The sequence below is a fragment of the Schistocerca americana genome, chromosome X, assembly GCF_021461395.2.
Source record: "Schistocerca americana isolate TAMUIC-IGC-003095 chromosome X, iqSchAmer2.1, whole genome shotgun sequence".
NCBI lineage: Eukaryota > Metazoa > Arthropoda > Insecta > Orthoptera > Acrididae > Schistocerca > Schistocerca americana.
Window position 1 is genome coordinate 87,746,282 of NC_060130.1, and position 19,865 is coordinate 87,766,146.

The window sequence follows — 19,865 nt, forward strand, 5'->3', positions numbered from 1 at the left end:
TTGAGACAAAACTTTTGTGTTGAGCCATCAGGTACTCTGAAATCTGCTTTTTGTCACTTTTGCTAAACAGAAAAATCTTCCTACCTTTTTTTAATATTTCTATTTATGGCTGAAATCATCGATGCAGTAACCGCTTTATGATCGCTGATTCCCTGCTCTGCATTAACTGTTTCAAATAGTTTGGGTCTGTTTGTCACCAGAAGGTCTAATATGTTATCGCCACAAGTCGGTTCTCTGTTTAACTGCTCAAGGTAGTTTTCAGATAAAGCACTTTAAAAAATGTCACTGGATTCTTTGTCCCTGCCACCTGTTATGAACCTTTGAGTCTCCCAGTCTATATCCGGCAAATTAAAATCTCCACCCAGAACTATAACATGGTGGGGAAATCTACTCGAAATATTTTCCAAATTATACATCAGGTGCTCAGCCACAACAGCTGCTGAGCCAGGGGGCCTATAGAGACGTCCAATTACCATGTCTGAGCCTGCTTCAACCGTGACCTTCACATTTTGGATCTCCGTCAATTTCCTTCGATACTATTGCACTTCTTATCGCTATAAACATGCCTCTTCCTTCACTGTCCAGCCTGTCTCTGTGGTATACACTCCAATCTGACTTTAGAATTTCATTACTGTTTACATCTGGTTTCAGCCGACTTTCTGTCCCTAGTACTATGTGGGCATTGTGACCGTTTATTAATGAGAGCAGTTCTGGGACCTTTCTATAGACGCTCCTGCAGTTTACTATTAGCAGATTAATATTGTTATTCCCTGTTGCATTTTGCCTACTCCTACCTTGCACGTCTCAGGAAGCATATTGTCGGGCCTAGGGAGGGTATTCTCTAACCAAAAAAACCCACATGTGCACTCCACACGTACTCTGCTACCCCTGTAGCCACTTCCTGCATGTAGTGCACGCCTGACCTATTCAGGGGGTCCCTACATTTCTCCACTCGATAGCGGAGGTCGAAAAATTTGCACCCCAGATCTCCGCAGAATCGTCTGAGCCTTCCACTTGGCTCCAAACCAGAGGACCACAATCGGTTCTGGGAACGATACTACAAATAGTTAGCTCAGATTCCACCCCGCGAGCAAGGCTTTCCGCCTTCACCAACTCCGCCAACCGCCTGTATGAACTGAGAATGACCTCTGAACCCAGACGGCAGGAGTCATTGGTGCTGACATGAGCAACAATTTGCAGTTGGGTGCACCCAGTGCTCTCTATCGCCACTGGCAGGGCCTCCTCCACATCTCGGATGAGACCCCCCGGCAAGCAGACAGAGTGAACACTGGCCTTCTTCCCTGACCTTTCTGCTATTTCCCTAAGGGGCTCCATCACCCGCCTAACGTTTGAGCTCCCAATCACTAATAAACCCCTCCCCCCGTGTGCCTGCTCGAACCTCGCTGAAGGAGCGAGATGATTGGAAGCTATTCTGAAAGCCAACTGTTTTTTACACCATATTAGGCATGGTATGTTTCCACATTTTTGTCCACTTCCTTTGTAGTACTTTATTAAATAAGCTTTAAGTTCTCTTTGAAGAAACTTACTTTTATTTTCTTTTTAATATGTTGGATAATAGGTTGAAACTTCTCCTGCTGACTTCTCTATGAGGGCCAAATTACCAATTTCAAGTTTTGTTGTTTCATTTAGCAGTTTTACCTACCTTATGCTGTACACTCATATTTGTTGTTATATGGGAAGTTGTGTCTTACTGTTCATCACTGACAAAATAGTCACACGATGGTGTATACCTCTTAATTTTTATGACAGCAAGAAAATGCTCGCAATAATGTTTAAGTGAAGTTTTGGGTATGGTCCTTACTGTTCTTTTTATGTCTAAATAGCATTACCAGTTGTCCTTCATACATAAACTGATTGAGATGGATGTAGGAATGTGAATCTATATGACATATAGTTAGCATTTTTTCTTAAGATAACTTGGCTTTATTCTTTATCGAGAAAATCTCTGTGCTTATTTCCTTGCACGTAATATCCATGCAATCTACCCGTTTGAGATTGTTATTTTTATCAGTTCCTAAATTTGTTACAGTTTTCATTTACACTGCCTGACAAAAAAATGTGAAACACCTGAAGGGAAGGAGGAAACAAAATTAGATCTATTGAGTTGAGAGGATATATAAGATGTTATTTCATTGATTACAAAATCAATTCAAATTTACAAAGAACTTGATTCTATTAGCCCACTTATCAGCATGATGTTGCACATCCTCTGGCCTGGTTCCACACACTGATTCAGCTGGAAAGGGTATTATAAAGCCATTGTATCCTCTCCTGGGGCAAACTGGCCCGCAACTGTTGTATCTGGTCCTTGATATCCTGGATACTGGTGCTGGAACTGAGTCAACATCCAGATTGGTTCCACACATGTCCTTTTGGGGACAGATCTGTGGATTCTGCTGGCCACAGGAGTAGCTCAACATCATGCAGAAAATTCAGAGAGACATGTCCCATATGCAGACCAGAATTTTCCTGTTGAAAAATGGCAGCTAGATACTGTTGCATGTCTGTGATCTGCCATTGTGCCATCAGCATTCCCTCAATCACTACCAACTATGACCTGAAGCCATACCGGATGGCTCCCCACATCATGATGCCAGGAGTAACACCTCTGTACCTTTACAAAAAACATTTCAAGATTGGGACCTCGCCACAAGTCCCTGCCATACTGCCTGATCAGGATCATCAGGGATAGTGGAAAACTGTTATTCATCAGTGAACACAATACGATGGCATTCATTAGCAGTCATGCCTCCCAGTCACAGCACCACTCCATATGGAGCTGTTTGTGTTGTAGTGTTAATGGCAATTACACACTGAATGGTAATTCCTTATACTGCTGTTAGTCTCCGGCCAATGGAGCGAGATGACACAAATGTTGCAGGAAGTCCATTATTTGTTCTCAGTCAGATGGTGCAGCTGTACAGGTGTTATGATGAGCTAGGTGCACAATATGGCAATCCTCCCCGGTGTTGGGCACATGTGGTTGACTGGAATCTTGATGATTTGTATGTCTGTTCTCATGTTCCACTGCAGATCAACATCTGGCCACTGTAACATCCAAATGTTCCAGAAATGAGGATATTGCATTATTTGACCCACCAGCCAAATGGAGACCCACAATGAGGCTCCTTCAAATTCTGCCAGGTACATGTAACACTGTCTCACACAAGTATATGTGTCACTGAATTCTCACACTGGGCACTCAACATCTGACCCTGTTCACACTATTTATATACACTACTAGGCCTGGTACTAACATCATATGTGGACTTCACAAATGCACTCTGGTGGCCATTATACTTGTTACAGAGAATTGCAACTCTAATCATTTACATATCCAGTGATGGTGGGTAAGTGTATGAAGTTACATTGACATCCAACCATGTCTTCTAGGTTCTTCACTTTTTTTGTCAGGCAGTATATTTAAATGAGCCATTATTTTTGAAGTATCTATGTCATACATTCCTCACTTTCTGGTCTGGAATACCATGCAGAATGCTTTGATTGGTTTGTAAAAGGATTATTTAGCAATAAATATTAATCTTTGCATTGAGATAATCCATTAGAATAAAATGGAATAGAATAGAAAATTTATTTATGCTTATAGTTACAACATTATGGTGATTTTATGTGGATTTTTTCCTAATTATGTTACAAGGAGGTGTTTACATGAGTAACTACTTTAGTAAAGTACAAACTGATCACTCTTTGCAAACCTAATACAGTATCCCATAGCGGTTGGTTGTTTTGGGGGAAGAGACCAAACAGCAAGGTTATCGGTCTATCCCACAATGAATCAGCATATTTGATAGGGCTGTACAGATTTTTTATGCAGCTTTAGCTTACACTGTAACTTCTTTGTTTAAAATTTTCACTGTCTCCTAGACACATCAAACTAGAATAAAAACTATTATGATAACCTTTATTGTCTTTATAAGGAGCAATTAAGTGTCATAACTGCTGCTGTAATAGTCCTATATAATAAGTAACCATCTTGTGATTGGTCAGCTTATGTCATCATGATGTGATGCTGTCAGAGATCATATTGATGTCTGTAATGCATGCCTGTAATGCCAGAGCATGAAGACAATATTTGCCTTTAACTCGACATTTCTGAAACCTTCTTGTGCAGTCAGAAAATAAATCTTGTGCTTGTCACATTAGGACCCTATGTGTAGCCCCACAGAAAGAAAGAACTGCAGCAAGTTGTTCATTTTGTGATTGTTGAGCATCTTTGTATTTTTGTTTCTAGGAGAGTAAAAGCTTAGTATTTATATCCCTGTAACTGTTTTTTAAAAACAAATGCTTCACATGTTTGGAACTCAAGTGTTGCTTCTCAGAAACAGTTGTAGCTCTGTATACTAATGTATTATAACTGGTCTCTTCTGGGCTGGGTTTTGAAGCTCTGAACACTGAGATAAAAGTAAGTGTGCATAGGCATGTGATATAACAGACTGGTCTAGATGTTCATCTTGTATATGTTTTATTAAATCATCTAAAAATGGCAACTTTCTTTCTATGTTCATCTCAACACTAATGATATAGTGAAGACAGGTGAAGGGGTACCAGATTTAAGGCACATTCGTCTAAATGCTTCGTAAAGAAATTAGCCACTGCTGATGATAGTGAAGAACCTGTGTCCATTTCATCAGTCATTTCATAAAATTTTCTGTCATACAAAAAGTAAATGGCTGTCAAAGTGTTTCTTCCATATGGACTTTACTAAACAGGGAGACCATGTCAAATCTGACCATAATATCATTTGGTCCAACTCTGACTTGCTTGATTACCTCACTAAACCTGTGAGGGTTTTTGATGTAGACCATGATGTTTGCAATGATCAGCCATAGGTCTCATGAATTTGGTCATATATTTGGCTACCCTAAAGGTGGGAAGGCCAATAGGAACTTTAGGAGCTCAGATGTTATCTTCATGACATAATTAAGTAGACCAGAATTCTTTAACAGCTGCACAATTTGAGAACGTAGGATCACATTTCAGGCATGTGTGTATATTGTGTTTGAACATCAAAATCACTTTTCCATGACATTCTGAGCCATTATTGTTAGGTGGCAGCATTATTAAATCTTCATCTCTCCAACAGAGCCCTTTCCTACCTAATCTACTGGTGTTTGACTTTGGAAGCTTTATTACTGCCAAAATGTATTATGCTCCAAGTCTTACCTAATTGGTGATATCCTGTGAGAAATGTAACATTACCATTTGAACTCCGTTAATAATATACACAATGGGTATTTGGCTTAGAATCTATATACAAATCTCCTCAAGGAGAAAAGAGTTTCTTAATCAAGATTTCTGCCTGACAGGTTGATGACAATGCACACTGTATGGCTAGGTGACTCTTGGCTTTGCAGCTGTGTAATTTGACGCAGCAAGAAGACGAAGAAAATTTTATACAAGCATGTCGTCATGAGAAACTTCATTTTCAGATTAACCTTCTGATTTATATGTTGTGGAAAGACAAAACAATATTTAACTGAGTACCAAATCTTGTAGCACACCATGTTCTACTGTTAACAGGTGCAATGTGTGGTTGATCACATTCTCCCACCATTTATGCATGATTTCCATACTTATTTATTTTGCATGACTTCATGATAGTATGACACTTTCATCATATCCCATACTACATCAACAAGAAATAATTAACATAATGAAATGCTTTAGACAGTTCCATAACACCATCGTATGTTTTTTGTCTGTTGCTGTTTTTCTTCCCTAAATATTGTGATGGCTTTAGTCCCATACATTTTTGACTCACAATTCTTTTCTTTAGTTATTTCATGGTAGTAAATGAGGAATCAGCTGATATTGCCCTTTAGTTTCTTAATTCACATCTGCTTTCATGCATAAAAATTGGTTTTAGTGTACTCCTATTTAAGAAAGCTGGAAAAAATCTCTCTCTTTTGTTGAAGTATTTACCAAGTTTGTTAAATAGGTTACTACTGCATGTTTATTGATTTATGTTGTAGCGTAATGTGTGTCAAATGAAAGTTTGACTTTCAGCTCTTTTATTACATTTGAAACTAATGACCTTGTTGTCTCAGTGCACACAATAGTTTGGTTTATCCTATGATTTTTTCAGTTTCACTCACTACTTCTGTTTTGTTTACTGCAGTTAATCTGTCTACTATGGTCTCACGCATCTGCATCCATTTCTCCACTTCTGTGGACACTTTTAACTTCTGTCCATTTCTGTCTCTCCTTTTGTTTTTGGACGGCTGTAAATCTTTCAGCTGTTTCTTTTCTAATAAAGTAAATCTTTGTTTCCTTAATGAGCTTAAAATATTCTTTACTTTTTATTTTGTGGAGAAGACTACACACATCATTTACTTTAATGTTCACAATATATTTTCAGTTTCTTTTGTGATTTGTATTCCATACTATTTTTATTTTGTTTACAACTCTGTTATGTATAGCATGAACAGTGCTACAATAATAATGAAATATGTTACATAAATGATTTCATTTTGTATGTGCACCACAATTTTCATATATTGTTTCTCAGTTTTCAGGTCTGACATCTTGTTATTGTTGTTGTTGTGGTCTTCAGTCCGGAGACTGGTTTGATGCAGCTCTCCATGCTACTCTATCCTGTGCAAGCCTCTTCATCTCCCAGTACCTACTGCAACCTACATCCTTCTGAATCTGCTTAGTGTATTCATCTCTTGGTCTCCCTCTACGATTTTTACCCTCCAAGCTGCCCTCCAATACTAAATTGGTGATCCCTTGATGCCTCAGAACATGTCCTACCAACCGATCCCTTCTTCTGGTCAAGTTGTGCCACAAACTTCTCTTCTCCCCAATCCTATTCAATACTTCCTCATTAGTTATGTGGTCTACCCATCTAATCTTCAGCATTCTTCTGTAGCACCACATTTCGAAAGCATCTATTCTCTTCTTGTCCAAACTATTTATCGTCCATGTTTCACTTCCATACATGGCTACACTCCGTACAAATACTTTCATAAACAACTTCCTGACACTTAAATCTATACTCGATGTAAACAAATTTCTCTTGTTCAGAAACGCTTTCCTTGCCATTGCCAGTCTACATTTTATATCCTCTCTTTCGACCATCATCAGTTATTTTGCTCCCCAAATAGAAAAACTCCTTTACTACTTTAAGTGTCTCATTTCCCAATCTTATTCCCTCAGCATCACCCAACTTAATTCGACTACATTCCATTATCCTTGTTTTGCTTTTGTTGGTGTTCATCTTATATCCTCCTTTCAAGACACTGTCCATTCTGTTCAACTGCTCTTCCAAGTCCTTTGCTGTCTCTGACAGAATTACAATGTCATCGGCGAACCTCAAAGTTTTTATTTCTTCTCCATGAATTTTAATACCTACTCCGAATTTTTCTTTTGTTTCCTTTACTGCTTGCTCAATATACAGATTGAATAACATCGGGGAGAGGCTGCAACCCTGTCTTACTCCCTTCCAAACCACAGCTTCCCTTTCATGTCCCTCGACTCTTATAACTGCCATCTGGTTTCTGTACAAATTGTAAATAGCCTGCCGCTCCCTGTATTTTGCCCCTGCCACCTTTAGAGTTTGAAAGAGAGTATTCCAGTCAACATTGTCAAAAGCTTTCTCTAAGTCTACAAATGCTAGAAACGTAGGTTTGCCTTTCCTTAATCTCTCTTCTAAGATAAGTCGTAAGGTCAGTATTTCCTCACGTGTTCCAGTGTTTCTATGGAATCCAAACTGATCTTCCCCGAGGTTGGCTTCTACTAGTTTTTCCATTCGTCTGTAAAGAATTCGTGTTAGTATTTTGCAGCTGTGGCTTATTAAACTGATTGTTCGGTAATTTTCACATCTGTCAACACCTGCTTTCTTTGGGATTGGCATTATTATATTCTTCTTGAAGTCTGAGGGTATTTCGCCTGTTTCATACATCTTGCTCACCAGATGGTAGAGTTTTGTCAGGACTGGCTCTCCCAAGGCTGTCAGTAGTTCCAATGGAATGTTGTCTACTCCTGGGGCCTTGTTTTGACTCATGTCTTTCAGAGCTCTGTCAAACTCTTCACGCAGTATCGTATCTCACATTTCATCTTCATCTACATCCTCTTCCATTTCCATAATATTGTCCTCAAGTACATTGCCCTTGTGTAGACCCTCTATATACTCCTTCCACCTTTCTGCTTCCCCTTCTTTGCTTAGAACTGGGTTTCCATCTGAGCTCTTGATATTCATACAAATCGTTCTCTAATCTCCAAAGGTCTCTTTAATTTTCCTGTAGGCAGTATCTATCTTACCCCTAGCGAGATAAGTCTCTACATCCTTACATTTGTCTGCTAGCCATCCCTGCTTAGCCATTTTGCACTTCCTGTCGATCTCATTTTTGAGACGTTTGTATTCCTTTTTGCCTGCTTCATTTACTGCATTTTTATATTTTCTCCTTTCTTCAATTAAATTCAATATTTCTTCTGTTACCCAAGGATTTCTACTAGTCCTCGTCTTTTTACCTACTTGATCCTCTGCTGCCTTCACTACTTCATCCCTCAAAGCTACCCATTCTTCTTTTACTGTATTTCTTTCCCCCATTCCTGTCAATTGTTCTCTTATGCTCTCCCTGAAACTCTGTACAACCTCTGGTTGTTTCAGTTTATCCAGGTCCCATCTCCTTAAATTCCCACCGTTTTGCAGTTTCTTCAGTTTTAATCTACAGGTCATAACCAATAGATTGTGGTCAGAGTCCACATCTGCCCCTGGAAATGTCTTACAATTTAAAACCTGGTTCCTAAATCTCTGTCTTGCCATTATATAATCTATCTGATACCTTTTAGTATCTCCAGGGTTCTTCCATGTATACAACCTTCTTTCATGGTTCCTAAACCAAGTGTTAGCTATGATTATGTTGTGCTCTGTGCAAAATTCTACCAGGCGGCTTCCTGTTTCATTTCTTAGCCCCAATCCATATTCACCTACTACGTTTCCTTCTCTCCCTTTTCCTACACTTGAATTCCAGTCACCCATGACTATTAAATTTTCGTCTCCCTTCACTATCTGAATAATTTCTTTTATTTCATCATACATTTCTTCAATTTCTTCGTCATCTGTAGAGCTAGTTGGCCACAATAATGCGTTCACTATGCTGTTTGTAGTAGCTTACCTGCATTCCTATTTTCCTATTCATTATTAAACCTACTCCTGCATTACCCCTATTTGATTTTGTGTTTATAACCCTGTAGTCACCTGACCAGAAGTCTTGTTCCTCCTGCCACTGAACTTCACTGATTCCCACTATATCTAACTTTAACCTATCCATTTCCCTTTTTAAATTTTCTAACCTACCTGCCCGATTAAGGGATCTGACATTCCACACTCTGATCCGTAGAACGCCAGTTTTCTTTCTCCTGATAACGACATCCTCTTGAGTAGTCCCCGCCCGGAGATCCGAATGGGGGACTATTTTACCTCCGTAATATTTTACCCAAGAGGACGCCATCATCATTTAATCATACAGTAAAGCTGCATGCCCTCGGGAAAAATTACGGCCGTAGTTTCCCCTTGCTTTCAGCCGTTCGCAGTACCAGTACAGCAAGGCCGTTTTGGTTATTGTTACAAGGCCAGATCAGTCAATCATCCAGACTGTTGCCCTTGCCTCTTCAGGAACCACATGTTTGTCTGGCCTCTCAACAGATACCCCTCCGTTGTGGTTGCACCTATGGTACGGCTATCTGTATCGCTGAGGCACGCAAGCCTCCCCACCAACGGCAAGGTCCATTGTTCATGGGGGGGGGGGGGGGGGGGGGTCTGACATCTTATATAGTAAATTTATGCATTGTAAATGAACCTGACTTCACTACCCTTATATTTTCTATTTGTAGTTATTACAATAGTGAGATGGTTGCCACACCTCTAGAGGTGGGGTGGGTGATTTTATAATTCATATTGATCACTTCATTTAGTTGTGCAACAGTTCAGCTTGTTGGTAGGAGATGATAGTCAATTCAAATTCTGTTAAATGTTCACAGTGCTTGAAACATTAACAATGAGAACTACTTCAGCTTGTTAAATACATAATGGTAACTCATTTATATAAAACAAGAACAAAAGTGGGCTCACTGAATGAATGATTCCAGAAAATTTAATGAAAATGTTAACAGAATTATAAAGCTGCTACCTCTATCTTTTGTTTCTCGATAAAGAATTTCAATCTTTTATTTTTGCAATATTTTTCATCTGATATGTCATCATGTATTCACTCAAAGAGTTACAGATTACACTCATAACAGAAGCCAACTGTACATCAGCCAGTGAATATTGAAAAATTTTCAGTTCAATAGCTTTGACAGCATTTGTGCTGTGACTTTGTGTCTTTTACAGGAATCTTAATGCAGCAGAACTCTTTTATCTATCACTTATAATTTGCAGCCATATGCTTCAGTCTGAAATTAAGATCATTTTTTGTAGCCTGTCAGTTAGCACGTGATTAAAACAGTAGCTTATTCTCATTTTCATACCAGTTGTACAAGACACTCTATAGGTTTCACAAAAATTATTTACAAACGTTATGTATCTTCTGAATGTTATACATTGATCACAACAGCAAAAGAAGATCCACAAAATGCACTTTTTACAAAATACTGACACCCATAAGCTGAAGGTTGAGAAACATTTCTTTATGTACTGTAACAGATCACTGCCTGATCCATGACAGATATGCACAACGTGAATGCAAATAACTTACTGCAAGATACCAATGCTATTTCAATTGATGACCTACAACCCATTTCATGGAATACACACTAGCAACATAACATTTATCACATGATATTGTAGCTCTGTAGTTTGTTTGAAATCTGTCAGTAATATCCAAGGCTGCAGGAAGCACTCTGCCAATGCTGGGAAAATAGATCTGAATGAAGACTGGTACATAAACATCAATATATTAGGTACACGTGGCTAGAAACTCCCTTTGGGTGCAAGTCTGTTTAGTCACCTTGTAACCTTGTATGTTGATGGGGATGAAACGATGAAGTCAACACAACACCTAGTCTACCAGTGGAGAAAATCTCTGATACGGCTGGGAATCGAACCTTGGTCCCTCGCATTGAATTCTGCCACACTTACCACTCAGCTATGGAGACGGACAATATATTAGGCAGTATGAGGACCGAAAACATGTGGGGAAATTCTTAAATATTATCTGAGAATTGTTTCATATCATATTACACTTAATATCATAAGAGATTTCAAAGGAGAATAGTTTAATTAAGTTCATCTTCACTCTAGATCTAAATGAATTCTCAAATGGCTAAAATCACTAAATGATTGGCAATAGAATATACCAAAGCACAAGAAGAATATTTTATGTTTAAATGAGATTTGGGAAAGAACTAAAAAAATTATGGAATCAAAACTTCGAAATATGTGGATAAAATCGTCGTCTTTGTATGGAATGATACATCAAAGTTCATCCAATATAAATAAGCATAGCAGCCTGATATTTTGAATTCTTTCTTTTGTAGTTAAAAATGAAAGGAGGTCAATGGAAGGATTGAGGCCAATGGAAATTGTGTCTACTAGATCACAGTATGTAAGACATTATTCAGATACATTGAAAAATGCATCTGAATTTTTCTGAATATTTTGCATCATTGTTCAAAACATGTAAAAGGTTGAGGAGCAGGAGGCAGGTAGTCAGAAGTTTTTTTTTTTTTTTTTTTTTAATTTTTAGTACTATGTATCTGTAATGCAAATCTATCTATAGGATGTAGAATAAATCAGATAATTATAATAACAATTATGCTAATTATTTATAAGGCTTCAGTATAAGTCATATGTAAACAGTGAAAGTTTTGCTAATGTTACGTAGTAGAATGTCACCTAAATATATTAACATTGACCATCTGTAAATACAGAATTTTGTGTATAAAAGTAAAAGTTACTTCTTTTGGGTTATTTTCCTTATGGAATAGTTCTCACACATTTTACATTTTGCAGTAATTTTCGGCATTTGCTTTACAAATGTTACACATCTCAAACATCTAACTCAATGGTGCTACCACAGAATCAGCAGACGTTCTCAGAAACAACGGATTACTTATTTGCTGTTGTTTATCTAAACAGCCCATCTAAACTCCCCTATCTGCTCAGTTGTTAGTTGTATCATTTGTACACCAGATAATAAAAACACTGTCAGATGATAATAAGAATGTTTCATTTGGGATGATTTATTGCCTTTTTTCTTTGTACCTAATAACTGTTTCCTCAAGTAACATTGCTTGTCTCTATTCCTTTCTGATTACCACAGCTGATTCTTACCTCTTCCACATTTTCTGTACTGTACTCCAGACAAAAAGATAGCAATGTGTGTTGTAATTTTTGTCGTGTTTTGAGAACTATTTTGTTGATGCTTTTAATGGAACTGCATCATTTTGCAATCAGTAATTATCCATTCTTTCCTTTCTCTGTATCTTCACTTTGCTCCTCATTATTTTTCTAAAAGTTGACATAGCGTCACTTCGAAGCTGTCTAACCCAATGCCTACTTCAGCGAAACTGTTTTTATTAAGCCACAGTCATTAATTATTATAAAATGTTTAAATTGTCTGTTTTGGCAAATTACTGGCATTGATAGGTGTTATCTACATATGTACAAGAAGTGTTTCATTCAAAAATAATGCAAATAATTCTGTATAAATCACAGTCACTAATTAGGAACATAATTTTATCAAAATGTAAATACATGCACTGCACAGTATGATAAACACCAAAAATGGCTCTGAGCACTATGAGACTTAACACCTGTGGTCATCAGTCCCCTAGAACTTAGAACTACTTAAACCTAACTAACCTAAGGACATCACACACATCCATGCCCGAGGCAGGATTCGAACCTGCAACCGTAGCAGTCACGCGGTTCCAGACTGAAGCGCCTAGAACCGCAGGGCCACACCGGCTGGGGAGGGGGGGGGGGAATTGTTTATAGTATTGTACATACCAGCATTTATATACACAAAAGTATTTTGTTTAGCTTAGGGATAAAACTTTTTTATTTCTTGTGAATATTCAAATCACATCCACTGATAGCAATGATATGCTGAAATGAAACCAGTAATTTGAATATTTTATAATAATTAGTGCTCATTACCTTATAAAAAAAATATGTCATTGTGTTTCTGAGCTGTAAGCTGTGGTGCCAAAGAATCTATATTTTTTATCCAGAGACACAACTCTATACTTAGTTTGTCTTACTTCCTGTTTTTCTGTGCACTAGCTCATACAGTATTTTTGCACTTATTTTCACAATGCAGCCTTTTGTCTTATTGCAGTTTCTCCCTTGTAAAAAGACTCTCTCTCTCTCTCTCTCTCTCTCTCTCTCTCTCTCTCTCTCTTGTTTCTACAGTTCCTCTCCACAAGATCTACCAGATGAATCATGTATCTTTGAGTAATAACATTTATACTTCTAAAATTTTCCCATCACCAATTGATTTTAGGGATAAAATTGTTCCCACTGATGCAGGTCTCCCATTATTATTTGCAACTAGGCTGAAGACACATCATGACTAACACCAAAGTTACTTGTCATATGTGTCAGAAAAGGTGATTGACAGGATAGCTGATGAGGTACTAGTTTGCCCACTAACCAGTTATTTTGATATGACTCAAGTAGCCCTGTTTCCTCAAAGGGCCCCTAACACTGATAACACTTTTATGGAATAAATTATAGTAAATTTAAGTGTTAGCAAAAAATAATAAAATAGAAACTGTAACTCTTATAGAGATATTTATTGCTTAGCACAAGTGAAATAACATTTTGACACAGTGTATCTGAATCAGTAGATAAACTAGAAGTTATAATGATATGATTATGGAATGTGTGATAATAAGAGCTGTCAACTTACTTCTGAAAATCATTACTTTTAGTGGTATGTGATTTTGAGACATGCAGCCAACTCCATTTTCCTCAAATGGCAACAAGTAGGTGTATTCTTGAATGACAGCACCTTCATCTACGAAAGCTCAATCTCCAAAAGCAATCTGTTCCTTTGACATTCTGTAACATAAATATACTTTAGTTTACGCATTGTAAGTAATTAAGGAGTGAAGGAGACAACTTACTGAATAATGGAAGTGCTGAGTTGGCAACAAGCACACGAGAAGAATAAAAACCTTGCTTTCTTTTTGTGTGTCTATGACTCAATACTTCTGTCGGTAAGTGGTCTCCTTTTCTCCTAAATTATTTACATTCCATTAGAACTTTTATTGCCATATTTAGCGTATGCATTTTAATCGTAAAGTTATAAAATTTCCTTACTATATCTGACCGATGACTGGGTGGATAAACATCAGATTACAAATCCAAAAAATTGTGTACTGAATCCTAATTAATCTTTGGACATTGTTTGATAGTTGACATGCCTTTGGTGCCTAGTAATTATTTTGTGAAAAATTAAATTATGCCATAGCCCTGATTTTACATTAAACCATAGGTTCACCTGTGATTGGCTGAGTCAGAAAATTTTCAGTTTAGAAGAACGAAAGGGTCACTCTCACCCAGAGGCATCATTCCTCATGATGAATTGTGGTCTACATCCACACCTATGTGTGTCTACATTCTTCAAACTACTGTGAAATGCACAGTAGATGCTACTTTTCATTTCACCACTTATTAGGGCTTCTAAACCCTTCCATTTGCATATGGAGTATGTGAAGAATGGTTGCGTAAATGCCTCTGTATGCACTACAGTATTTAGATTAACCTTTTTCCAGAGAGTACTTTGTTTTACTGCATCATGAATACTGTGTCAGTGTATTAATTACCGCTGTCTGTATCTGTGAAATAAATCACTCCAAAACTATTCAAATTCTACATTACAGCAATTTTGGTTGTCATTGAATTATTTGGAAAGTATCAATTCACTTTCTCAGTCCTGCTCCATGTGTTATTCAACTATTCTTTTTATCACTCAGGATGCAGGTTTGTCTTCGCATACATTTTCTTGTTTGATCAGGCAAACATCACTAATACTTCTTCATTTATCTTTGTATTTGTTTTTCTTTCTCTTCAAAAATTTATTATTTTTGGCAGTCATTTACTGAGTTTTATTGTCTAACTCTATTTGTTCTTTGCAATTACACTTTTTTACATGTGCAGTATTACAAGGTCTAATTATTAAATTTTTAACAATTATTTGTTAAATAATATGTAACATATATTATATCATGTTTTTATTAATTTCACAGCCATACAACAGACAAATAAGTGTAAAACATGCAATGATCAGTTAACACTGAAAAGGAAAGAAAAACACATGTTGAGAAACACAGCACACTAAGATACATTCTGTTGCAGGGTTAGTTGGTTCTTATGTGAAGAATCTTAGGGTGAGAAAATAAAATTAAAATCTGGAAACTTGTCTTCCACACATGAGCAGAAACTGTCTTTTTAGATGCCCCTGGTTATTATATTGAACTAGGTGGCTAAATTCCATAATTTTCAGGCTACTGGACAAGGTTATACAGTTACATGGGTCCCTTCTGTGATTATCACTCTATCTTCCTGGCTTACTAATACATCACATCCTCTGTCTCGGAAGGTATGTTAGCTTCTTGGGCTTTCATATGAATAGAATAAGAGATGTTAGCACATGTCATTTTTATTAATTGATACTGTATTAGAATAACATTGGACAAAGAAAAACAACTTTCAATGCATAATCCATTCTTAATGTCATCTCAGTATGTGAACTGGTCTTAGGCCAAACATTGAAGAATGAGATAAGATGACTGATAATAAAACTATTGCCATATGTAATTTCCTTTGCTACAAGAAATACTGTTTGTGTGTGTGTGTGTGTGTGTGTGTGTGTGTGTGTGTGTGTGTGTGGGTGGGTGGGTGTGTGTGTGAGAGAGAGAGAAAGAGAGAGAGAGAGAGAGAGAGAGAGAGAGAGACAGAAGGGAGGGATGACATCACAGACATATTACACACATAAACAGAAAAAATAAACAAGAAAGGCAGCTGAATTGAACATGTCAAACACATATTATTTACAGCCTAAGCTGTATTTGCTCATGGATAAAATGCTATTTTTGCCTTTATGTGGAAACTGACACTATTGAATAATGTTTCCATCACATACATCAATTTTAATCATAACTTAAGACAAACCTTAAGTGTGAAAAATTTTCTGAGTCAAAAAATCTAAAAGAACTGTAATAAAGCCTTGCTTTTACCATAAGTAATTCCATGTTGGGATATGCATCAAACTATGTTGCACTGCAAAACTGAATTTAAAAATGTATAACAATAATTTTAACTCCTGAATGGAGCGATACATAAGATACAGGAAAGGCAACCATTCACCTGTAGCAGATCGATGTGTAGACCACAGTAACACATAACAGAAAACAGCATTCACAATAGCTCTCAAGGACCAGCTCTTTTTCCAGCAATACTAGACCCACCCACCCACCCACACACACACACACACACACACACACACACACACACACACACAGTATGCATTTGAGTGTCTGTGTGGTCATGTATGTGAATGTGTGTACTATTGCTGTAAGCTAGTGTCAATTCTGTTTTCTGTTATGTGTTACTGTGCTCCTTGTATTGATCCACTATAACTGAGTGGTTGCCTCCTCGTGCTTTATGAATTTAAATATATGCTTATATACTTCCCCAGTTGGATTCTGTGCCACGTAGTGCTATTTCTGTTATGGCCATCTTATCTACTATGATTTGCTTCAATAGTATGAAATATATGTTAGTGTTTTATTGACTGCAGAAAAAAACATGTGACAACTCATCAGTGTTTCATGACAAATGTGTGATTAAGGACATTTGATTTCCCACACAGAAAGAATCTATTAATTACCTTTTGTACTGAACACATGGCCAATTATATTTCATTTAGCGTTTGAAAAATTGTGAACAGGGGAAGCATGAAAATTTGGCATTTTCCTGTTTTATAATACTGGTATCTCTTTTTAAAAAATTATATTTTATCTTTTGATATGTTAATAGTTTTTGTTTCCAATATTAATTATGCTAAAACTGTTTCTGAGGAAACTAAAATGTAGTCTCATGTATGAAGGTTAGATTTGTTTGTAATTTGAGATGCAGGTATATATGAAATACAGAGCACTGCACAAATGGTGTTCTGTTTTTAAAAATTATTTATTCAAAAAGTGTAAAATATGTTTCTGTTTGGGTTATTACATATGAGTAGAAAGAATGTGTGTAATTTGGTAGAATACTGTATTTCTCTGACAGCAGAACTTCTGTCCATTCATGCAGGTCCCCACACACATTCAGCATGGCTCTTTTCTTATCTGTGTTCAGGACTTTGTATTCAGCATATTTTTCAAACTTATTCCTCTCTTTCACTGTTCCTGCAAGCTTGTAGGCTTCCTGCTACATATCATTATTAGCTACACAACAAACTCAAAATGTCTTAGCTTACATATATCACACCTGTCACCATAGATTGAAATTATTTATTTTGTGCATTCACCATGATTATATTATGTGTGCATGATAAGAAAATAAGGAACCAGTTCTCAGTCCACACACACACACACACACACACACACACACACACACACACACACACACACACACACAGTGTCCAGTAGATCCTGGTAAAAGAGATATTTTTCTTCGAAGTGGAATACATCAACAAAATACAGTACAGATGTCGCCTTACCAGTGACTTTCTTTGGGTTATTTAAATAAATGAGTAAGCATCTGTTCCTGTATGTAAATATATGTAAAATTGTAAGATTGAGTGATCTCTTTGACCATGTTCATATAATTCTGCGTTATATATGTGACAAGGAAACGTATAGAAAGAACAGCAAATAAATATCTTTTGAATGAATTGTTGAATATGTGTGAATTAAGAACACGCTGTTGTATATATGCTCACAGCTTTTTAAAGATCTTCGTATTGTAACACATAGCTGTACTTTAAAATTAGGGCTTTATTTTTTTACACTTTAGTATTCATAAACATGAGTATCAACGGTTTATGGAAAATTTGTTAATATCTTGTGATGTTGCTTGAGTTCGTAATCACTTTACCTTTATTGTTAGTCATAAATATTGGTAGCAAAATTTCCTGTCAGTTTAAAACTGCATGCCAAACTAGGACTTGAGTAGAAATCCTTAAGAATGTTCTTATTGCCTGAAATACTGAGGCATTTGCAATGGCTTACTTCACAGCTTTACTGTTCCAGTACCTATTTCCTACATATCAATGTAGGAATGATATACAGATAGAGTGGTTCAGACAAAGAAAGTCATACTGCAAAAGTTAGATTAAATTTCTGAGGAAACAAAATGTCTCTCCTCAAAGTATATCCACATAAAATTGCAGATGTAATCCAAAAAGCTGATGGAATCTTTCAAATAAAGAATGGCTTCTGTGGAGATAAAATGTATTCAATGAATCTCTCAATTACACATAGTGGTTTTCATATGTTCACATTAAATGTGTGAAATATCAACAAGAACTCAGTAATGTTTTATCATCACAATTACTTTATTTTTCCATTAGGTACAGAGATGTTCACTAGAAAGCCATTGGAGATAAGAATTTTTGTTATCACTTTCAGGTTCGCATTAAGGAAGATCGCAAAAAGTCGCCAGTGCAAGAAGAGGCTAGGGTGGTGTTAGGAAGAGAAAGGAGTAAATCTGATGGAAGAGGCACTATTTGTGCAACAGACAGTTCTCGGTCAAAGCAATCAATGGCTGTGACAGGAGAAGAAATGAAGCAAGTTACTAGTGCTGCAGTTGGGAAAATTGGCACATTCAGAACTGGTAAGAAAAATTAATAGCAGTTAGCAAATCATGGAGCAAAAATTAGATATTAAATTCAGATGTTTCATAGTTTTTTAATACCAAATACACTGTATGAATAACTGAAGTAGTACTGTTTACTTGGACAGTATTATTCCCCACACTGATTTATTGAAAGATTTCATTTTGGCTGAGAAAGTAAGTGTACTTTAAAACAACTGTATTTCACTTCTCCATGTATTTTACAAAAAGTTAATAGTTACCAGCATTTTCATGTACATTTAATCTGAAATAGTTGATTTTATTGTATCAAACTCCCTGGTTTGTACTGGGAGGGGATGAGGAAGCAGTGATGATGGCCCTACACTTTTGGTAGGCCTACCCACTGTTGGGAGTTGTGGCAGAAGCATGGCAGCTAGCTGGCTTATCATCCTCTGGTGGTGGTTGTGGTAATAGCTAATTGAATCATTATGAGCAGAGCAGATTCTGCTAGCATTGAAAACTATCCTTAGCCAAGGAAATTGGTGCATTTGTCCCCCATGTGACATCTGTGTGGTTGTTACTATGCGTCCCATCCACCTTCTGAATAATGTGGCCCAGACAGCTGCATCTGAATGATACTGACATGTACATCGTTGGACCCTGTGGCATCTGTAATGTCAGCATTATCCTTTACTGATAGTCACCTAACAACTCCATTGAACATTTTTTAGTGATTAATGTGACTCTATAGGAATGTGAAGAAGGATTAGAGCTATTTGTGATGATTTACAGTATTAATTTTTTTCTGTCTGTGCTTTGTATGTTCTGGTTATTCATTCTGCCCCATCATTGCATCAGAGGTTGAAAAGGTGCATATTTTAAAGGGACAGTGTTTGAATTGATGGGAAATGAATTGTAAGCCATTGTTTCAGACAATTGTGTTTAGCAACTATTCAATTGTGAATATCTTTGATAAGGCCTATGTAATAGCATCAGTGATAGTTTTGGACACCATATTAATACCGTGTGGGTATTTGGGTATTATGTGTACCTTGACCAAATACACTGACAT

At 36.9% G+C, this 19,865-nt stretch overlaps 1 protein-coding gene across 1 annotated transcript in view; it reads left to right on the plus strand.

Moving 5' to 3' along the window:
- LOC124556534 overlaps positions 1 to 19,865 on the plus strand; it is a 487,563-nt gene that overhangs the window by 419,839 nt on the left and 47,859 nt on the right. The window contains exon 14 of the mRNA XM_047130488.1: positions 18,628 to 18,832. Within this exon, the coding sequence (XP_046986444.1) occupies positions 18,628 to 18,832 (205 nt within the window). The remainder of the gene's footprint in view (positions 1 to 18,627; positions 18,833 to 19,865) is intronic.